At 48.3% G+C, this 22747-nt stretch overlaps 2 protein-coding genes across 3 annotated transcripts in view; both read left to right on the forward strand.

Moving 5' to 3' along the window:
• The window catches only part of thada (THADA armadillo repeat containing), an 81916-nt gene extending 71442 nt beyond the window's left edge, over positions 1-10474 (forward strand). For both annotated transcript variants that reach the window (XM_035400864.1, XM_035400865.1), the window contains exons 36-38: positions 611-742; positions 8488-8657; positions 8880-10474. In XM_035400864.1, the coding sequence (XP_035256755.1) occupies positions 611-742; positions 8488-8657; positions 8880-9218 (641 nt within the window). In that variant the 3' untranslated portion in view covers positions 9219-10474. The remainder of the gene's footprint in view (positions 1-610; positions 743-8487; positions 8658-8879) is intronic.
• Positions 10475-14998: 4524 nt separating this feature from the next.
• Positions 14999-18478, forward strand: zfp36l2 (zinc finger protein 36, C3H type-like 2). Its single transcript, XM_035400596.1, has 2 exons — positions 14999-15295; positions 15548-18478. The coding sequence occupies exons 1-2, from the start codon at positions 15206-15208 to the stop codon at positions 16739-16741; spliced, it is 1284 nt and encodes a 427-aa protein (XP_035256487.1). The 5' UTR covers positions 14999-15205; the 3' UTR covers positions 16742-18478.
• The last annotated feature ends 4269 nt before the right edge of the window (positions 18479-22747 follow it).

Genomic DNA, 22747 nt, shown 5'->3' on the forward strand with positions numbered 1-22747 from the left:
CTGTGTGAGACGGTGTGTGTGTGTGTGTGTGTGTGTATATGTATGTGTGTTGTGTAACGGTGTTTTATCTCTGTGTGTATCAGGTCTGAGAGACACGGTGGTGTATGTGTGTTGTGTAACAGTGCTTTATCTGCGTGTCTCAGGTGTGTGTGTGTGTGTATGTGTGTTGTGTAACAGTGTTTTATCTCTGTGTGCATCAGGTCTGTGTGAGACAGTGGTGTGTGTGTGTTGTCTAACGGTGTTTTATCTCTGTGTGCATCAGGTCTGTGTGAGAGTGGTGTATGTGTGTTGTGTAACAGTGTTTTATCTGCGTGTCTCAGGTGTGTGTGTGTGTGTGTGTATGTGTGTTGTGTAACAGTGTTTTATCTCTGTGAATCAGGTCTGTGTGAGAGTGGTGTATGTGTGTTGTGTAACAGTGTTTTATCTCTGTGTATCAGGTGTGTGTGTGTGTATGTGTGTTGTCTAACAGTGTTTTATCTGTGTGTGCATCAGGTCTGTGTGAGAGTGGTGTATGTGTGTTGTGTAACAGTGCTTTATCTCTGTGTGCATCAGGTCTGTGTGAGAGTGGTGTATGTGTGTTGTGTAACAGTGCTTTATCTCTGTGTATCAGGTGTGAGGGACACAGTGGCTCTGTGGCGTAGCCTCTTCATCCTGCTGCAGGATGAGGACCTCGATGTGAGAGACAGAGCGTCTGACTTTACCGCCACCGTCCAGACACAGCTGCTCCACAACAAATACGCAGGTACCGCACAGTACAGCACCTCACCACACACACGCACACATGCGCACACACTCTCTCACCCACGCTCACACGCTCACACACACACAGGCACACACTCTCTCACCCACACAGGCACACCCACACGAACACACTCTCTCACCCACGCACACATGCGCACACACTCTCTCACCCATGCTCACACACACACAGGCACACACTCTCTCACCCACACTCACACACTCACACACACAGGCACACACTCTCTCACCCACACAGGCACACACACACGAACACACTCTCTCACACGCGCACATGCGCGCACACAGGCCTTGCTGCGTTGCATTACGCTCCTTCACAGTGCCAGGGTGCGGGGCATAATGGTAGTTTGTAAGGAAGAAGTTGTCAGATGGTGAGTGATGAGCCCCTGGTGTGTTTCACTGCTGCAGAATGCAGTTAGCGGTGGCGTCTCTGTCACACGCGAGGCGGTGGTGGGGTAGTGGGGGTGGGAGGGCGGTCTACGCTTCCCAGCAGCACTGGGTCCAGTAACGGGAATTGGGGTGTTAATTCCTTGCAGGATGCTGCTGTAGGCTCAGAAGGCTCTGCGTATCACTCTGGTGAGCAGCTTTTCAAATTTTTGGCTTCGGAAACGCGTGTGCTGCCAGAACCCTGCAGATGGAAACATTCACTAGCAGATCTACACTAAAAGGAATGCACCCTAATAGATACTGAAACAGGAACTCACACTCACAAAGATGCATAAACAGGAACACACACTCACAAAGATAAATAAACAGGAACTTACTAACAAAGATTCACAAACTGGAACACAAACTAACAAAGATACATAAACAGGAGCACACACTAATGAAGATACATAAACAGGAATTTACTAACAAAGATGCACAAACCAGAACACAAACTAACAAAGATACATAAACAGGAACTTACTAACAATGATTCACCAACAGGAACTCACCCTAACAAAGATACACCAACAGGAACTCACCCTAACAAAGATACACCAACAGGAACACACACTACCAAAGATACACAAACAGGAACTTGCACGAACAAAAATACACAAACAGAAACGCGCACCAACAAAGATACACAAAGTTACTCATACTAACAAAGATACACTAACAGGAACTCACACTTACAAAGATACACAAACGGGAACTCTAACAAAGATACACAAACAGAAACACACTAGCAGTGATATGGAAACAAACGCACAAATAGGAATTTGCATACTGAAATACTACTACTTAAACCCATCTCATTCAGAAACACTACCACAGCCCCCCTGTCCCTCCTTATGCTCCATGATTGTGTCCACATGATTGTGTGCACAGTTTGGGCCCAGGTTTGTCCAATCTTTGTGTTTGTGACCAAGGCTGTGAACTTCACACTGGAGATGCCGGGGGGAGGGGCGGTGGGGGGGTGGTGGTGGTGTTACATCAAAAACAGGAGGGGGGAGGGGAGGGGAGGGACACAGGACCCTGAGGGCTCAGGGATATTTTTACTGTAACAGAGTAGCAGGCAAACAAGGCCGTTTGTCTTGTGAGAGACAGACCGTGGCAATAAGCACTGTTCCAGAGACCCCTGTGGCAAAGGTCTCCCAGTCACTGTGTCTGCCCCAGTCTGGGAGTGAAAGGGAGGGGGTCCTCTTACACACTCCAGCCATGGGACAGGGCGGGGGAAGTGTTGGGTTCATCTGGTGTTAAAAGTCAAGTCTTCTGCCTTTGAAATGCGAGTCAGCCGGTGACGCAGAGGTGGGGAGGGTGCAGACGACCTAATTCAACTGTACTGACTGTCAGCGGGACTGTGTGATCTCACCTAACACCTCTGTGTGTGTGTGTGTGTGTGTGCGTGTCTGTGTGTGTGTGTCTGTGTGTGTGTGTGTGTCCTGGCTGTTGGTGGGCTTGCTCAGTAAACCCATTATGAAAATAAAGCTTGCCCATGTTTGTCACAAATACCCAGAAAAGTCACTCCAAGCAGAAAACATAAGGCCGGCTTTCAGGCTGTCTTTGGGGTTGCCAGTCACTCGGTCCCACACAGCTGTGGGTAGTCATCTCTCCTCTGGATTTACCTGTCCCAGTGCAAGCGGGGCACAGCTGGCAAAGTCCTGGCTGGGGTTCCGTCTCTCAGTTAGCCTGGGGGGTTGTGATCAGGCTTATTGTGATGGTGGGGCGGGGGGGGAGGTGTGTTTACCAACAGAAGAAGGGAGGAGTTCCTCTCGCCTGTTTTGTGTTAAATCAGACGCAGGGCTGGCCTCCCCGCCCGCAGTCGTAGTCTGGCTCACACTGGGGGCATTGTCAGGGACCGGAGGAATAATCCGATTTAACACGTCTCAGGAATAACTGGATGCAAACGGCGTTTGAGAGGGAAACCAGCCTGCCGCTTCCCGTGTCCCGCGGGCCCGTGTAACGCAGTTTGAGGCGGGCGTGTTCCCGGGGAAACGCTCCGGCGTTGCTAACGCACTTATGAACGCCTCGGGAACTCGAGCCTCTTTTCCTCCTCCCCTCCCCTTCCTGAGGTTTCAGTCTCGCCTCGCTAACTTCCCCAAATTCCGCTCAGCAGACTCATCATAGAGAGAGCGGGAGAGAGGGAGGGAGGGACGGAGAGAGGGAGGAAGAGGGACAGAGAAACTTGGACCCGAAAGATGTTACAGAGCGTAGTTTGAGCGGGCAGAAACACAGATTCAGTTGCGTGTGTGTAGTCTGCGCATTACCGCTGCCTGTCATCAGACCGCTGTCAGAGGCTGCGTGCCCCCTCCGGTGTGCGGGCCCCCCTCCGGTGTGCGGGCCCCCCTCCGGTCTGCGTGCCCCCCTCCGGTCTGCGTGCCCCTCTCCGGTCTGCGTGCCCCTCTCCGGTCTGCGTGCCCCTCTCCGGTCTGCGTGCCCCTCTCCGGTCTGCGTGCCCCCCTCCGATCTGCGTGCCCCTCTCCGGTGTGCGTGCTCCCCTCCGGTGTGCGTGCCCCTCTCCGGTGTGTGGGCTCCCCTCCGGTGTGCGGGCTCCCCTCCGGTGTGTGTGCCCCTCTCCGGTCTGCGTGCCCCTCTCCGGTGTGCGGGGGGTGGGGGGTGGAGGTTGTTGAAATATTAGAAGGCCTTGTGCAAGGTTTTGGGAAATGAGACGACGGGGTCCCACAGACGGGATTGCGGGGGGCGGGTGGATGTTGGCGGGGCGCTGGCGGCTGCGTTCAGGCAGGCTTAATTAGCAGTAATTGGGCCGGGGAGGACGCCTGAACAGCGGTACTGCGCAGCCTCTGCCCTCTCCGCAGGCAGGGGGGCAGCAGGGGAGAGACACGGCTGCCCAAACTCCACCTCTGCCTCGCTAAGCAGTCCAGGGCCTGGAGGCCAGCAGCCTGACTCAGGGCAGCCTGACAGGACGGGTCATGGAAACCCTCCTGTAACCTGAACTCAGCCAGCCAGCGTAGGCTACGGGGGATTTTTCATTTTATTTTTGCATCTACCTGATTTACTGCGCTTTCCACTTTATATTTTTTTTTAAATCCGCCTCAGTTTTCGTCCGAGTTTGATGTATGCTGTTTTGCCGCTGTTATTATGATAATTTTTTTTTCCTTTGATTGGTTTTTGTTTTCCAGAAGGTTCCAGTCACGACCGCAGTGATGTCATGGGCTCGTAATGGATATTAATGCGCCCTTCGGCTTGTGTCAGCCTATTTCTTCATGACTCACCGCATTAACATGTAAACCATTTGTGCGGTTCGTTCATTCATCACGCCGAATGTTAGTGGGGACGGGAGGGGTGGGCGGTGGCGGCCCCCGATTTAGCAAAGAAAGGATCGCTCAATCATTAAGCCAGGACATCCTGATTTAGCAAAGGGTGGCTCATTCATTAAACTGGTCTGGAGCTGGTCTAATTTGACCCCTCCTGCCGTTATTGCTAAACAAATGTCTGACCAGGCACATGGAACAGGGGCATGTTGTGTTGAAATGGCGCACAAGTTTCTCATTAGACCGGTACGGTTTTCTCAGAAGCAGCCCAAAATAGAACAATTTTTGTTGTTTTGGGTCTTTTTTTTTCACGTGGGGAAATTGCATCACACTGGCAAGCTGGTGTGTCACCTTGGTTACAGTATTCCTCTGCCATCTGCCAGCTCTCTGAGCAGGTGGCAGTGCTTTGCCCCCCCCAGAGAGGTTTTTGTCCTGTGAATGGGGGGGCCCCACAGGCCCGGCCCGTCTGCAGGCTCCCCAGGCTCCTCCGGTGACTCGCACTTCCTCTCTGCTTAGATCACAGACGTGTGACCGATGACATCACCCGGCTGAGTTTCACTTTTCAGGGCGTGGGGGCCTGGGGTTTGAGTTAGGCAGGCCGTGATATAGGACAGGAGGGTGTGAGGTAGGCACGGGTGAGGGGGCTGCGGAAGGTTTCGGCATGGCCTTGGCTTCACGTGGGCCTCAGGAGGGAGTGTGGGCCGTAAAAACCTGCTTCTCTTTCTCACCCAAACACCTCTCTCTTCCTCCCTCTGTCTGCTTCCTGGCACTGCCGTCACAACAACACAACACCTCCTGCCTGTGAGTCTGGGTGGTGTGTGTGTGTGCGTGTGCATGTGCGAGTGTGTGGTTTGTGTGTGTGTGCATGTCCGTGTGTGTGTCTGTGTGCGCGCGAGTATGTGGTTTGTGTGTGTGTGCATGTCCGTGTGTGTGCCGCGGGTGTGTGGTATGGGTGTGTAATGGAGAAACCTGTGGGGGATGGGGGGGTTGAATCAAAAACACGGGGCAAAGGAGGGTGCGTACTCTTAGGGGTGTCTGACCTCCAGCTAAGACCGCATGTCTTCACGTCTATCTGGAAGGAGCCACAGTCACTCCTGAATTTGGGGGCTGACATGCTTGGCACCACTGCGTTCAGCTGGCGTTCCACTGCCACCTGTTCCGTAAGGGGCGGGGCTAAAGAGGGCGGGGCCCGGTGTGACTGCAGCTGACAGACAGAGCGCTGCGGTCTGCAGGTACGTTGGCCAGGCAAGCACAGGGCAGACCCCTTCCCTCTGATGTGGGGACGTGAATGGGGAAAGGCGTTTGGGTGGGGAGAATACGGCTCCTCTGTTAATGTACCCCCTCCCCCCCTCCAAAAAAAAAAAAAACAAGAAAAATCTACGGTGCTTCCCCTTCCTGTGTAGACATGACACGGCGCTGCACAGCCAGATAATAATGGAATGGGTTGTCTGTGCAAGCAGCGTGTGGGGGGGAGGGAGGGTGGTTCGGGGGGGGGCTGTGAGCCCAGATCTCTCCGATTTCATGGCCCCGACCGTCTCACAAACCTGCTTACCGGCCCCGGACACCCGACACCCTCCAGCTGCCGGGCTGGAGCCTCGGATTTGTCAAACACCAAAGCTCCCTTTTCCTTATTTAATAGTTTTTAATTAGTTCCAGACCAGAGGGCTCCCACAGATCGATTACCAGAATTAACCGTCCTCCTTCCACGGCACGTAGAGTCCGCTGGCTGCAGGAGGGCCGAACGCTCGCGCAGGCCGAGCCCGTCGGCCGCAGACGGGGCAGGGCGGGCGGCTTCCACTCCGTCCCGCGCGCTAGCGTCCGATCACGCACGTGTTTTTGGGTCTGATTGGACACTGGTGGGGAGGCGCGGGGCCCCTGTGGCTCTGGCTGCTGCTCCCCCTCCCTGATCCCGTCCCGTCCCGTCCCAGTCCTAGTCCTATCCCATTCCACACCCCCACTTAAATCACCGCTTCCCGTAAATCCGTTCACTGGCGGGAAAGCTGGGTCTTTTCATCCCTGGGAACAAACGCAGGGGATTAGTCAAAGCAACACACTCACATCAAACACACAGACAAGTACACACATCAAACACAAACATGCATGCAAGTACACACACATCAAACATAAACACACAAGCAAATACACACATCAAATGCAAACACATGTACAAATACACATCAAATGCAAATATACACATTAAACACAAACATGCATACAAGTACACACAAACGCACATACAAATACACACACATCAAATGCAAACATACAAATACACACATTAAACACAAAGCACATACAAATGCACATACATATACACACACATTACATTCATTAAACACAAACACACATACAAATACACACATCAAACACAAACATACAAATACACACAACAGAAACAGGCGTACAAATACACACGCAAAAATCAAACACAGACACGCATACAAATACACACGCTACAAACACACGAATACACACGCATCAAACATGCATACAAACACCAAAAAGCAAATACACATCAAAAACAAACACACAAATACATCAAGCACAAATGCACACATCAAACCACAAACACACATGCAATCGCGCACTCATCAGACACAAACACATGCAAATGCACCCAAATCTAATACAAACTCATACAAATACACACACACACATTAAGCATGAACAAATACACACACATCAAACATACAGATACACACTTAGACACACATCAAACGCACGTCAAACACATGAAGACAGACACATTCACTCACATCAAACACAAGCACACACGCATATCAAGAACACATTAAGCAAACACATGCATCTACATACACACACACACACACACACACACTGTAAAAGTGGGTATGTCAGTTTGTAAGCTGAGGAGAGTCGGGGAAATTGCGTTACCGAAGTGCGAAACCTCAGAACTTTCCGGAATCGAAAACAGCTTGAGTTTCCCATTATGTTTTTAATGTTCGGGTTTGTTGTGTTTTAGAACTTGGACGGGATCCAATGGAAAAGCGTCGGCTCTCGCTCTTATGATGAATGGCCCTGACACCGGAGCTTTGAGAGCTAAGAGATGGGGGTGTCGAGGGCCTTTGGTGAAGAAAGGACGTGTCACTTGGTTCTCAGCTCTAAATCTCAGCTGAGGCTGTGCAATCAGTAGGTCTCAGTCTGTGTGTGGTTCTGAAATCTCAGGCCCTGCCTGTCCCCTGTTTAGAGTGGGAAAACTGTCGCCTTGCGCTAGCAGGGCGATAGCCCCATGTTTGGCAGAGCTTCATGTGTGAAAGCGGGGGTGGGCGGGACATCCAAAGAGGATGAATGGGCGTAAAGGTGTTTGTCTGCTCACCCGCGCCCGGCAGGCAGTCGTTTTGACCGGCAGGTGCTGTTTAAGGAGAGCGCTCCCGATTGGTGGGGTCCTGTGGTTGCTGTTTCAGCCTGAGCTTCTCGGGCTGGTATCAGGTCAGCGGGGAGGGGGCCGGAGCACGTCGTCACACACGTCCGGGGACACTTTGAAGTCAGAACAACTGGAGCTGTAAACCCCACGGCCGGCAGCCGGCGGGGAGGCACGAGAAGGCGTCTGTGTGGGAACGTCAGCACCTCTCGCTCTCGTTACTTCCTGTCCCTCTCACCTACCCACTTCCTGTGTGTTTCCATCACCTTTTCACTTCCCGTCTGCTAAGCAGGCCTGCCACGGCCGTCCTCATATCATCAGTGGCAGCTGAGGTATTTGTGTGTGTGTGTGTGTGTGTGTGTGATGTGTACACAAATGTGCAGGCGTCTGCTGATGTGTAAGTGTGTGCGTGTGCGTGTGCTTCTGTGAGTTATGGCTCTGTTTTCCTGAATGACTTCCAGGCCCAGCGTGCAGCATACACACACGAGAGGAGCGATGCATCAATCTCGCCCTGGTGCTGTGCATCCATCCTGCTGTTGTGCATGCTGCAGATTGCGAGCAGATTGCAAACTGTGAGACCTGCCCCCTACTCTCCGTTCTGCCGTTTATATGGAACCCCCCCCCCCCACTCTTGTTTTGCTCCAGATGTGGCCCCTGCCGCCCTGTGTCCTCCTGTGGCCCTGGACCTGGGGGTGGGGCTCCTGTGCCAGCTCTTGCAGGTGTGGGAGCAGGTGCCCGCGGGCGTTCTGGTGCTGACCGAGTGGCTGCTGGGCGAGGGCGAGCCGGAGGCGGGCGGCGAGGACACATCGCGCCTGGTAATGTGCCCTGTGTGGGGCGGGGCGGGGCAGGGCGGGGCAGGGCAGTGCAGGGCAGGGCCGGGCGGGCAGAGGGGGGTGGTGGAGAGATGAGAACCGGGAACTCTGCTCATTTTCATCATTTGCTCATTGGTTCATAAATCTGCAATGGACACGTTGTGATTGGTCTCCAGTCAGAGCCCTGAAAGCCTACTCAGATGGCTTCCTTTCCTTCCTTTTCAGGATGAATATGAAGAGGAGTTCCTGTTTGAAAAGGGGGAGCTGAACCTGTGGGCGGAGCCTCTGCGGTGGGCGCGGTTGCTGCACCGACACCTCTTGGCCCTCCTGCGTGTGCCGGGCGTGGCGTCGGGCGTGGCCGGGACGAGCCGTGCAGAGCTGGACAGGCTCAGGACTCTGGCGGGAGACCACGCCCACACCGCCCGGCAGAGGCTCCACGCCCTGCCTCCTCTGCCCCAGTTCTCCAGCACCATCGACCACGCCCGCCTGGACGTGCAGAGGGAGAGAGCGGAGCTCGCCCTGGAGGTTCTGAAGTCCCTGATACCGGCGGCCCAGTCCCATTAGGGTACCCACAACCCCCCCCCCCCCCCCCACACACACATCGGGCCTGTCCTCCAGGCTTACTACAGCCCCGAACCCCCAGAGAGAGAGACTGGCAGACGCACAGAGTGAGCGCCTGACTGACTGACTGGCTGAGTGAGTGACCGCCCGCCAGGCGCTGACACTGGGATGGTGGTGGGGAATGTGTCTGTGAAGGACTGTGCCAGCTCACAGGGTGATGTTCACTATGAAACTGATGAAACAGCCCAGGTCCTTTCTGTTCAAGTTCTGGAGCCACTAATTCCAGGGGGATGCCTACTCCTCCTGTCAGGGCTTTGAGTCAGTCAGGGGGTGTGCTAGCATGCACACACACACACACACACGCACGCGCACACGTGCACACTCACTCACTGGTAAGTTATGAGATGCCTGCAGTGCATTTTAACCGTCAAATATTGCTTTCTTATGTTTCACTCCCAGTTGACCTGGGGGGATGAATATAATTCTGTTGTACTGTATATGGTGATCTTAAATAGTGCCTTGCATTAGATTATTTTAGTTGAACAGCATTCATTTTAAAAGGACATTGAGTTTGAGTGGTGCAGAGTGAAACGTTATGTTGAAAATACATGCACACAAAGGTCCCACTGGTTTTCCCCCGCATAATAAAAAATAAGCTGATTATATCAATATTTTACATGACTGGCGTAGTCTTGAACTTAGGGGGGGGGGGTGTGCTTGCACATGTGTGTGTGTTTGTGTGTGTGTGTGTGCCCGCGTACGTGTGTTTGTGTGCCTGCATGCATATGTGTATCTCGGGGAGGTCACAGTAATATCTCTGTGTGTATGAGGCATGGGGTTTTTTTGGGGGGGTGTGGAGGGGGGTGGTGGGGGATGTGGTTTCTCGTGAATCTGGTTTTACGCTTCTCTACTTCAGCCTCCTGCAGTCTCAGCTGAGTGCCCCTAACGCTAAGCCACCATGCACATGGTGAGCTGAAGGACACACATCCTCAGTTTCAAACAAAAAAAGAGACTCTTCTGGAACAGCTTCTTTCTACCCCCCACGGCCCGCCTCGTATTATGATCTAGTCACAGAGCTTCCAAACAGCATTATTAGTTGCTGCTTTATGATACACTGACGGTACACAAAGCTAGAGGAGAACTTTCAGCACGTGTTAAAGACCAAAATTTGGACCAAAGGTTTTGTCATATTATTTCATATTAATATCACATTATGTATGCGTTTACGTGTTCAGAAAAATAAATAGCTATTTTTTGGGCCAAGTTCTTCTGTTGTGGTGTTCATCAGCAAAACAAAGTTAACCATTTCATATCTGTTCACCACAGTTTAAGTGCATGTGGTACCAAACGGATTTTGTATTACCTTTTAATTTTGCTGTAAATATGATTTTTTTTGTTGCTCAGTGCATATTTTGCCCTGCATGTTATGTTTATGTTTAAATACTGGCAGTTAAACAGAGATCATGTTGAAATGGCGCTGCTTTTCATGACTGGATGAGGGCATTATTTTTGACTAAGTCCACCTCAGTACTACCACAACCCAAGCTTAGCGTGCTGATGTTTGGTGCCCTGTGATGTCAAGCGAACAGCCTGTGAGTGAGTGTCCTGGTTACTCCTTACTCAGCATAAAAACGCTGCAGCTCACAGACGAGTCTGCGGGCGTTAGTTTATTTACTTACTAACTGCTAGGACCTTTTAAATGCTCTTTTAGATGCCCTCTGAGAAACTCTTTGCTCTCAGCTCTCAGTGTAGGTAACTTCAGGATGAAAATATGAGCCTGTAAAGAGGGATGGATTTGCCCTTTTAATGAGTAATGTAAGGTGGAGCCTGCCAAAGTAACAGCAGCGTATTCATCCCCTGGTGCTGAATTGGGGAGAGCCTGGAAGTGTTCAGCCAGGCTCGCGAGCACCTGAAGGTGACTTCGGGGGTGTTGGAGCTGAATTTTCTCTTGGTGTGAGTGGGCGGACACTGCGGCTCTGAGGTTTCCAGCTCTGAATGTGGAAAACGAAGCCCTGGTATCGGCCTATCACAGATTAGGCATTAGAGAAAACGTGGTTAATCTGTCACAAGGTCAACCCGGCGGGCCCGCTGGCTTAGTCAGTGTCGTCCAAATACAGAGAGCCCCTGTGTGCTCGTCCCCTTGTGTTTGCAGCCCCTGTAAAAACGGCTGCCAGCTCCCCCAGGCTTTTTTCTGTTTGTTCTACGGTCGCCCCTAGAGACGAAAAGGCGATTCATCTTTGCGAGCGGGATTCCCATTGGACAGACATCTGGGGTTCGGGTTCCCCCTGGAGCGCGGCTTTTCTTGCATCGCTCCTTTCGGCAGGGCCTGATTGTTCGGGATTTAGGAATCTGAATTCCGACGCAGGAACAAAATGTGGTTTCAATCTCCCTGCTCAAATGGGGAGGGGGGGGGGAGCATTCAGAGTCAGCGCTTAATATGGCATCCAGAAGAGGAGGTGGATTAAAAAAAAAAAAAAAAAAAGAAAAAAAAGTTCACTCCTTCGCTCCCCAAAGTCGCCTTGGTTACACAATTTAGACATTACAAAGGCGCAGTGTCAGATGTGTGTGACCCTGAGCAGAGAGCTGGGGGGGGGGGGGGGGGGGGGGCTCCAGGGACCTAGTAGCAATATTCCTTTACTGTAAAGTGACGTAATGTTTTGAATGTGCTCGAACGTCCTGGATAAAAACACAGCCAGCGTAATGGGCGAGCGGTTTTTGCGGATGGAGGTTTGTACAGGGGGTTTTTTCAGAGTTCTAAGGATGTCGCCGTCTCCGCATCAAGCCGACTCTTGACATTAAGACATGTTCTGTAAATGCTTTCGCAGTGTAGCTGAAGCTCTAAATTGAGGGTTTGTAGTAAATTCCAGCATGTTATGTCATTGGGTTGTTTTTTTTTGTTGCAGCGGTTGCTGCTTTTTTGTTTGTTTTTCCCTTTTCCTGAACAGCTAATCCTTTACCGTGCAAATATAACGAAATCATCTGAAGACTTCCCAAGTAACCCGAGTCTCAAGCAGCATACGTGAATTATCTCATTTTATTTTTCTGTGTAGTCACAGCCTTTTAATGGCTCAAGAAAATAGGATGCCGTTGTGGTGACTGGAGTCGCAGAAACTGGCAATTTATGGCGATAGAAATTTCACAAAATTGTTATGTGCGACAAACAGAAATAGGCAGGCTGTGGGTTCCAGAAATAGCGCCGCTCCGCTGCCATTCTGCAGCACTCCCTGACTGACACAGGCCGGATTGGAGCAGCTCGGGGAGCACAGGGCCATGCCCTGGGCCAGTGGGGGGGCGGGGGGGGGCAGGGACCACTGCTTTATTTCATCAGAACTTTGGCTAGTTTCCATGACAAACAGATGGTTCCGGTTAAAATAAGATACCCTAATTACCAGGTGATTAAATAATTTTGCTTGATTGGATCTGATAGAATTGCTGTTTACATTTACATTAACTAAATTGATGTAAAAAGGTTAAACATTTTACCTGAATGATCTGAAATGACTCGTATATGAAGTTCTCAAAGGTGAGGTCAACACTGGGCAGAGAGCAGGGAAGTGGGACTTTGTACGGGTGATGTAATATTGGCAGAAGTGATGATCGTTAAATTCAGTTTACTGGCATGGTCAGTACATAAGAAAAGTATCTGCCTACCAAGAGGTTTCCCTGTGCAAACAGGTAGACTAGTGTACACAATATTAATCCCTGGAGGAAAACTGGTTTGTCATACAATCTAACTGCAATACGTTGCATAACATTGGCATTGTCACTATACTCTTTAAACATGTTTATGAAATGTAGTTGTTAAAAAGCCACACAAATTAAAATTCAGGTTTTTATCTAGTACAGGTCAACGTTTCTTTATGAATGGCTGTACTTTCTTGTGACTTCCATCTTCTGGTACAGTTGCATGCGCTTATAGAACTAGTTGTAATGAAGGTAAATGGAACCCATTGTATATGCAACTGTGAAGCTTAACCAGTTGTAAGTGAAAAAGCGAAGAGAACACCAGTAACATGCGTTTTTGTTTGAAAATCGAGTATGAGAAACTGGACACAAATGCTGCCTCTAAACACGAGGGGGCAGTATTGTACCATGCCAGCATTGAAATGCATCACATTCCTGCAGTTCCCTTGAGTTGAGCAGCTTGCTTGGGTGGGGTTTCTCTTTCCGGAATGCAAGAATTTTTTTCCCCTAATTGCGTTCGATAAAATCTGTTCATTCATAAGGAATCGTCCTCACCAAAATTCAACATTCTGGTATTTCTCAATTTCAGAAAACGAAAGAAGCTCCTCAATATGCATGTAACCTATAAACTGTACAAAACTATAGTTGCGCCTCGTGAGCTTTGGTCTGCTCAGAAAAACGGGAATGTATATTATGACACTACTGTGGGTGCCTACAAGCACGTCTGGGGACACAGCGACATTGTTAAAACCTTTTAATGTGGGTTAAATGCGTATTGCGTCTGCTTACAGATTCAGAAAGGGGTCAGTTGGCTTGAGGAATATGACGGTTATGCAAGCACTGCAACCTGTGAAACTTGTCTCCACTCCGTTTTCCCTCCATTCTTATCCCTGGTGCGCGCGCACAAGCACACACATTCTGAGATGTGTCAGTGGGCGAGCAGAGGCGGAGCTCTAATCTCCCAGTTAGTTCACAGTCAAATCCTATTAACAAGTTAGAAACCACATCAAAACCGCAGCTCCGAAATGCACCCAGTTACGGTCTTTCGGTGTTTTGCGTATTTTTTAAATTTAGTAGTTGCATGGTCGCTTAACAGACATCAAAGAAAACTGTGAGACATATTGGACGTTGACATTTTGCAGTTATTTGCAGTACGAATTTAAGATAGATGTACGCTACAGCTAACTTGGTTACCGAGGTTCAAGGATGATGTTTTTAGCTGTAATTCATAGACGTACTTGTTTCATGTAAAAGCTGAAGATTTTAAGACCCTGTATATTCTCTCCCTGCGAACCAAAATGGTTTTCAGCCCAAGTGCGGCGACATACCTTGCATTTACGATTTGGTTTAGCCGTCTGTATGTGTAAAGTTCGCCAACTAGGACTCCAGAATATTCTCGGAAAGAGAACTTGGTCATAAAAGGATTGTTTTGGTTTAAAGAAAATTCGTATGCATGTGAGAATTGGGGTTAGCATACTTTATGAACTGGTTCATGGTTGGTGTCAATACCGAAACGTTGTGGTTTTTAACTTTCAAGTTGTCTTGCTAAGAAAAGTAGCCACTTTCGCGAAGGTGAAAGAGTCCGTTTGTACCTACATTCATTTAGAAAGACGTATCACTTTTTAAAAGCCTGTTTAAAATTCATTTAGGTGATTACGTTAAACGATTAATTTAACCATTAAACTAGTTCTAATTAAGAATGTACTCATTTGTATTATAGCAGTAAATACTGAGCAAACCTAGAACTGCATACGATATAGTGCCAAATAGACCGCTAGCTAACTTAAATCCAAAGTCAAGTTTAGGAGGATGTATTTGTGAAGCGATTTCTTGATGTAGATTTCCACTACTAAAACTTAAGACGCGGAAAACACAAAAGCCAACTATTGTTCACGATCGTGGTCTTGGATCGAGGATAAGGAACTTCGCGTTTACGCTTGCTTATTATGCAGCCCTCGCCGCTCTGATTTAGTACTAATGCAGCCGGACGGAGCTGCACTGAAGAGTAATGAAAGGAGGGGGTGGCCAACCAGCGATCCGGCGATGTTCGAAATAAGCTCCTCCCCCGTAAGCAGCTGCGGGCATTTATATACATGTGCAGGCAGGATTCTCAATTGCAGCACTCTGGCGCGGCGGTTCTGGAGAAGAGATCTTGCAGCAAAACAAGAAACTTTGTGCTTTCAAATAGGTTTGCATTGGATCGATTCTGGAATTGCACACTTCTCTCCTCCCGATTGCGCCTTTCAAAATATCAGTCGTGGCTAAATAAATTAATCCGTGCACCCAAGGATCCTGGTTGGTCCTCCATGAGAGAGTTACTGCGGCCGAAATCCTCAGAAAAAGAAATGTCTGCTACAATTCTGTCCGCTTTCTACGACATCGACATGCTGTACAAGGTAATTAGCTCTTGGTCTTTCGAAGTTATGTTGGGTTTGTGCACAACCACGTTTTTATTCTTCTAAGCTAGCTAGCTAACAACTTTTAACTAGCCTGTCGGTCGTTGGTAAAGTACTGGTACAGAATTGCCACGCTGTCTATTTCTACTCTTAAAAAATAGGAGGAATAATATTTTGGGAGTTATTCAACTTGCACTTACTTTGTCAATATCACTGGCCGATCTACTCACTTTGCTTTTAATTTCTCAACAGCAGGAGAAGAGCCTTAACATAAATGCAATCCACCTAAATAGTATGCTGGACAAGAAAGCGGTGGGGGCTCCGGTGACAACATCGAGCACGTCCAACAACTGTTCTTACTCGACTGGCTTTTTCCGAAGGAACTCGGCTAGCAATGCGGACTCTTTGACCAACTGCAACAAGTACCCAGTGAGTTCCTACAGCAACCTAAAGGAGAACGCGACCAGCAGCTCCACAACTGCCATGATGAACAAGGAAAACAAGTTCCGTGACCGCGCATACAGCGAAAACGGGGAACGCAGCCAGCAGCTGCAAGTCTTGCAGCAGAAGCCGGGTTCACAGATCAACTCAACCCGCTACAAAACCGAGCTCTGCAGGCCGTTTGAGGAAAACGGAGCGTGCAAATACGGAGAGAAGTGCCAATTTGCCCATGGGTACCACGAATTGAGGAGTTTGTCTCGCCACCCCAAGTACAAAACCGAGCCCTGCCGCACCTTCCACACCATTGGCTTCTGCCCTTACGGTCCTCGCTGTCATTTTATCCACAACGCTGACGAGCGTAGACCAGCACCCAGCAATGCCAACATGCAAGGAGAACCGAAAGCGGCCAGGGAGCTGTGCGGCTTTGGTCAACGGGAGACGGTGCAGCAGCACGCCACATATAATCAAAGGGACAGACCAAAACTGCACCATAGCCTCAGTTTCTCTGGCTTTTCAAGTCATCACGGACTTGAATCTCCACTGCTTGAAAGTCCCACCTCGCGTACACCTCCACCCCCTTCATCCAATTCCTCATGCTCATCCAACTTCTACGATGACGTCCTGTCACCCAACTCGATGTCATGTGTGAACAGCGCCTTCTCTTTCCCCGGACAGGACCTGAAAGCCCTTCTCACTCCTCTTGCCATTCATACCCAGAATGGTTATGGCAGTCAGTCCAATGGTGCCTACTACGGAAACCTCCAGACCAACGTCTGCCCCCCTTCTCCCCCGTACAACATGAGCCACTTGCAGTCCCTGCGTCGCCTGAACGAGTCGCCGGTGTTTGATTCCCCTCCGAGTCCGCCCGACTCCCTCTCAGACCGGGAGAGCTATGTGAGCGGGTCCCTCAGCTCTTCTGGAAGTCTCAGCGGCTCTGAATCGCCCAGTTTGGATGCTGGAAGGCGTTTGCCAATTTTTAGCAGGCTGTCGATCTCCGATGACTAACTCCTACTTTAATTACTTTATCTGCAATAGATGTCTGGAAGGGTTTGAGATTCCAATAGTCGACGCTATCTTTTCTGTTTTCCCTTGACAACGTATTTGACGAGCAACGACTAAAGCAACAAGATCTGCTTTTAAAATAAAAACTGCTGAGAGACAGAACCCATTCTTGACACGGCATTAGTTTTTCTTTACGTAACCTTAGCTATATTAAAAACTAGACATCACCAGAAGGCATTCCATCGGTGACTTTTGAGCTGCAATTAACGGCAATCTTTGGTCTATCAGGCAAACTACACACAAGGAGAGAGATTCTGGACAACTTTATAAACGAAAAGACTAAGCGGTTTTAAAATTCCTCCATCCTGCCAAGAATATGCCTTGACATAAGTTCAGTTTCAGAGTTGTGTGCGTTTATGTAAGCTTAAAAACTTCCATTCCAAAACTAATCTGTTTCACAGCGCCACACAGTGGTTTGTTTGGTTAGAGTAGTTTGATGCTTAGTTAAAAGCACTCGGAGTTCGGTTTGTTTTGGGAAATCACTGCTGATGGTTGAATATATATTTTTTTAGCTGTTTTGAGTGATTACATAGCGGTTACTTGCTATGTACTATTTAACTTATTTATTATCTTGTGAAAAGTATAGGCTACATTGGTAATTTTTTTGTGTCCATACTGTATTTATCGAGTATGATGAAGCAATAGATCTATATTCTTTTATTATGTTTAAATTATGATCGCCATTATTAATCTGCATAAGTGGAGTGTATGTTCTTTTCACAGTAATATATATTTTGTTTTTTTTTTGTAACTTCACTTGGTTATTTTATTGTAAATGAGTAAAAAAAAAATCTTAATTTAAGAGATTGTATGTGATATTTATTTCATTAATTTTGTTTCCTTGTTTACGTTTATTAAAAGGTTTTTTGCGTGATTGCTGTTTGTTTGGAGGTCTCGTGTCAATGCTGTGGAAGGTGTTTTTGAGAATCCCTCTGTAGGTTTTTTTCTGTAGAATGTAATTGATGTGGTGTACAGACCGTCCAAACATTATTAGCCTTAAGCTTTTTTCCCTTTTCTTTTTTTTTTAAAGATCAGACTTCAGTGACAAAGAAACCCCACGCAAATAAATTAACCAAAAAAGTATTTTGCACGAGGTCACACTGTGATTCCAGCCACGTGCTAGAGAATGTAGCAATCCCTTGCGCCCCAGTGTTATCCTGTCTAGTGCCTGCAGGGGTCCACAATCTTACATGCCTTAAGATTTATCCAAATAAAGTATTTTTCCTAAATGTATATTTTTACACCAGTTGAATTGAATGTAGTGTTGGGTTTGAATTACATTTTATACCAGGTTGTTACCACTTTTGACCTAACCTGGAGCTGCAGCTCTTTTTTGCAGCTGTCTATTTGTTTATTCCCCATTCCTAAATGTTTTCTTTTATTTTTGATTATTTTAGAGATTAAATGGTCTGAATCTTCCAAACTTGCTGGACGGGGGAGTGGTTGAACAAGTTTTGTTTGTACATAGTAGGTACACGGGATGCGCACTATGTACTTTTTTGACTACTTTATCAGAAGTAAAGCTTTTTGAATGTAACAAAAAAACGGACAAAAAGACAACAGGAGTTGTAATATAAATATTTTTTGGGGAGTCAGTTCACTACAAATTGAGTGTGAGACTGTTAACTTTGTACTGTACATTTTTGTAGTTCTCCCAATAAAATCATTTTGGAAAAAAAAAAGTGGTTTTCCAGTCTTTTCATTTACCTGGAATTCGGAACAAACTTGTCAGTAATTTGGCTTAAACTTTCTCTGAGAGAGACGTGGTGCAGCAGATCAGAACCTTGTCATTCTGCAATCTTTTCACACATTTTTAGTGTTACTTGTGCAGTCCAATTCTGTGTTATGCGGTCAGGCTTTCCAGCAACCTGGTCAATCAACACTTTTGGCTGAAGCCTTTGTTCTGCTTAAGACAGAAAGTATTTTAACTGCCAAGTCAGTCCTTGCCTTCACTCATTCTCTCCTGGCCTTTCCACCGAACTTTATGAAAACCCTTACATGACAACCGACCCCCCTCCCCCCACGCCCACCCCCCCCAAACACCCACACTCAGACTCCGCCAGAAGGCATTCTGATGATTGCATGAATGACAAGACGTTCCGCAAGCATTCCTCTCGAGACGGAAGGAATCCAAAACTTCCTGCAGCCTTTGTCATGCGTCTGGGGCCCCTTTTCTGTGCAGAACGAGCCGTTTGCAGGTTGAACGGCTGCTGCTCCTGCCCCCCTGCATTTCCCATGCGGAATTCCAGAGGTGTGTAAGTACCTGGCTTGCACACTGAGCGGGCGATGTCACAAGGCTCTGAGGGACGGGGGGGGGGTTGCTGCTTATATGGTCCAGGGGGTACATAGATAATATTTTTGAACTGAAATTGCAAAACTCTGTTTATGTGCAAGAGTGCAACAACAGTGCATGGTAAAATTTCAGTTAAATCAGTCAATGGGGAATCATTTTCAGTGGCATAGCAATATAGATTCAGGATTAAAATGTATTTGGGGCTGGGGGGGGGGGGGGGGGGGGGGGGGGGGGGGGGGGGGGGGGGGGGGGGGTCAAACTGACCCAGGCAAGAGATTACTACCAGATACATTATTTCAGTCAACATATGCCAGATGTTTACATGCCAGGTGTACACATTTAGCACTTGTGTATATACATTTAAAAATGCACTGTTTGCCGTTTGGAGTCGCCGTTTCTTGAAAGGGCGTGTCTCTCCCTACAAATCAATTCATTGTCAAATAAAGGGACCGCACCTCTTTGCTAACGGGCCCGAATGTGGCCTGTGATTCTCTGCAGACGGTGTGAAATGGGTTTGCTCTGAAACCCCGGGCCGTGTGGAGGTGTTTCCCGTTTGCACCACTCCCAGAGAACAGTGCCACCCCCGGCGCTCCTGTGCGTGTGCAGCATCACTCTTCAGGCAGAGAGGTGTGTAGCTTTTAGCCTTTCAGTTTAGAATTGGTTGGAAGGGAAGCCTGTTATTTCAGCTACCCTTCTCTCTGTCTCTGTCTCTCTCTCTGTCTCTCTGTCTTGGTGGAAACCTGTTTTTCATGGATCTACAGTATATGTCTGGCCCCATCCCAACAATGCTTTGGGACACTAACACCATTTCCCACGTATTTTCCCAGTGTAATTTTACATGTTTGTTGTTCTTCATGTTTTGTTTGTGGAATGTATTTTGCTGCCACAGGTCATAAGTCCAGCCCAAAATGGCTAGTAAACGCATTTTCACACATTCATAACAGCATTCAGCCATTCTACTCTCATTTGGTGCATCTATCCGATTTGCTTCTAGATGTGCGTGACAACTTTTGGTCCATGGTCATGCACAATACGGCTATTATCCAATGTCTGATTTTCATGAAGTTTTGAGGGTTCACTAATTTATCTCAGATTTGCAGAATGTCTCAAAAAATTGGTTCTTGATGTACTCTTGACAGTAGTTCAAATTCACCAGCCAATTCAACATGAAAACATTGTGGCCTGGAGTCTTCGTTAAATTAAAGGCAGGAGGCCCATGTTGCTTTGAGTACATGTGAAGAACGTTTCCAGCGAAGCGTTGGGTTCAGCAGGTACACACAAAGGGCAGAGCTACGCATGTTTAAAACATCGCGACACAGCTTGTTATTCAAGGGCCTTTCAGAAGCAATCTGCTCTTTCAATGGTCTTTTCTATTAGGTTATCGGGACCAGTAAAGTCATTAAGAAAATAAAGCTCAAGAGGTAATGTAGCGTGGTGAGTTCACGTCGAGATAAGGTGGGTGATAACGTTACGCAAATATTTACAATGTCTTCAGGATTTCAAAACGAAGTGTTTATCAGAAGGACCTGCTAGCCTCACAATGTGTTTTTCCTGTGCCAAGGAGGGCTTGTGTACCTGTGTGTGTGTGTGTGTGTGTGTGTGTGTGTGTCTGTGTGTGCACACATCTGAGATGCCTGTTGGTTAATGGGTCTGGGTTTTACAATGACAGGAAATACTCCGAGTTCTGATTACGGACTGACAGGAAAAGCACAGTTCCCCACCACCACCCATTTCCACCTCTTTTCTCCTCCTGTTTTTGTTGTTTGCCCCCTGCCCCCCCTTCTTTTTTTTGCTACTTCTAGAAAACTCTTTTCTGTTGGTAAAGACAGTGGAGGTGCTCCTCACAGCCATCTGGAAATTGTTACAAAAACCGGATTATGATGAGTTCCTGCGTGTATGTTGAATTTGGTTTTTCTTGTTGAAGAACTGTTCTGGGATGTTCGTTCGTCCCCCCCCCCGCTGCTCCTCCCCCCATTCTTGTGTGGCCTCGACAGCAGTCCAGCACCCCGAGAGTGTGCTGGAGTGGCTGGGGACAGACGCGGGACACTCGGGACGTTCGCAGCTGTGACTGGTGTTCTGTGTTTGCCTCGCCGTCTGCCCCGTCATAAATATTTATACTGCGTGCATGAGGTCAGTGTTTACTCACACGGCCGACGGTCATTCAGGATGCGGACCAAGCCAAACGTAAAGTTAATAAGTTACCACTGCCGAATCTGCCGGGAGACATAGTTCCCCTTGTGTTCACGCGCTCGGCCTCACGCGTTTCAGACTTTACCCTCGGCTTCAAACTCCCAGCTTTTCCCCCCCCAAAAAAAAAAAAAAAACGCTGAAATGGGCAAACCAGCCGTGCAACATGCGGTGGGAGCCCACCCATGGACAGGTTACAGCTCCTTCCAGTGACCCGTGTCCTTGTACTGGGTGTATGTCCATTAATAGGGACTCATTTCCTGTTGAGTAGCCAGAGCAGAGGCCAAGAATCTACAATACAATGCTCTGAATCATGCTTGTGCTTAACAGTGCTTACACAAAGGCCCCGTCAGCAATCAGGTGTGATTCCGGGCTTGTAGCACAGAGCAGATAAGCAACCTGAAGATTCTTCTTCAGGTAGAGTCTCTGTTTGGAATGTCATCCCCAGCCTGTCAAACAAAAATAACATTCTTAGAATGTTGCCATAGTGCTGCAGCAACAAATAGCTGTTCTGAAGTCTTGTGAGAAGATCACATGTTATTAAAGCGTCATGGTCTGCATGTAAGCAAAACTGACCATCTGGTGGCATTATGTTCTGGTAAAGATGGACGGAAAGTGAATGCTCTTTCACGTGCAAACTCATTTTCAGCTGCCGATCCGGTGTGGACGGCCGGCATATATGATAGATTTAAAATTTCCTGTGGCTTCCAGCTAGTGAGGGGCTTCCCTGAGCAGAGAGAGGAAGAGGACCCACCCTTGTCTTCCTCTCTTTCCCATTCATTCACACGTTTGACTGCTGGAGCGCACAGTCACTTCCTGCTTCCTTTCGGGTGGTGGGGCCTCCTGTACGGAATTGGAATACACTAGAATATTTTAAACCAAAAGATAGCATCAAGATCTGAAAAGAAATTCTAGCACTTTACAATATGTGGGCTAATATAAAAATGATTGTTGCTTTCAGTTTCAGTTGTCACAGTAGTTTTTGACAATACATTTCTCGTGAAATATATCTGTAATTATATTTTCCAAAAATACCACACGTGTGGTTTTAAAGTGTATTCTATTTTCATAAGTGGTGGGTGTTGAAAATGAAATGGAGACTTTGGGCAGGGGCGGGCGGTGGGCCCAGACTGTGGGTAGAAGTGTGTAGATGGTACCCCGGTCCCAGCACCAGTGCAGTGCTCGCAGGTGACCTGGAGAAAAACCCCCCAATCGCGCGCGGTTTATAGCTCACACACAGCAGGTGTGCGCATCTCGCTGTGGGGCCGAAGTCTGCCAGTCAGTTTATTGAGCGGGAGTTGTAAAGTCAGATACAGACGCACAATAAAAGAATCCCGTCGGATGTTGCTTTGATTGAGGCGGGAGTGGTCTGCCGAGTGCTTTGTGGCTGTTTGCTAGCCGATGGCTGCGATAAGAGCCTGTTCCTCATTGGGCAGAAGGGGAATGACTCAAACCGGACAGATTAATGG

This window comes from Anguilla anguilla, chromosome 18 (genome assembly GCF_013347855.1).
Source record: "Anguilla anguilla isolate fAngAng1 chromosome 18, fAngAng1.pri, whole genome shotgun sequence".
Taxonomy (NCBI): Eukaryota; Metazoa; Chordata; class Actinopteri; order Anguilliformes; family Anguillidae; genus Anguilla; species Anguilla anguilla.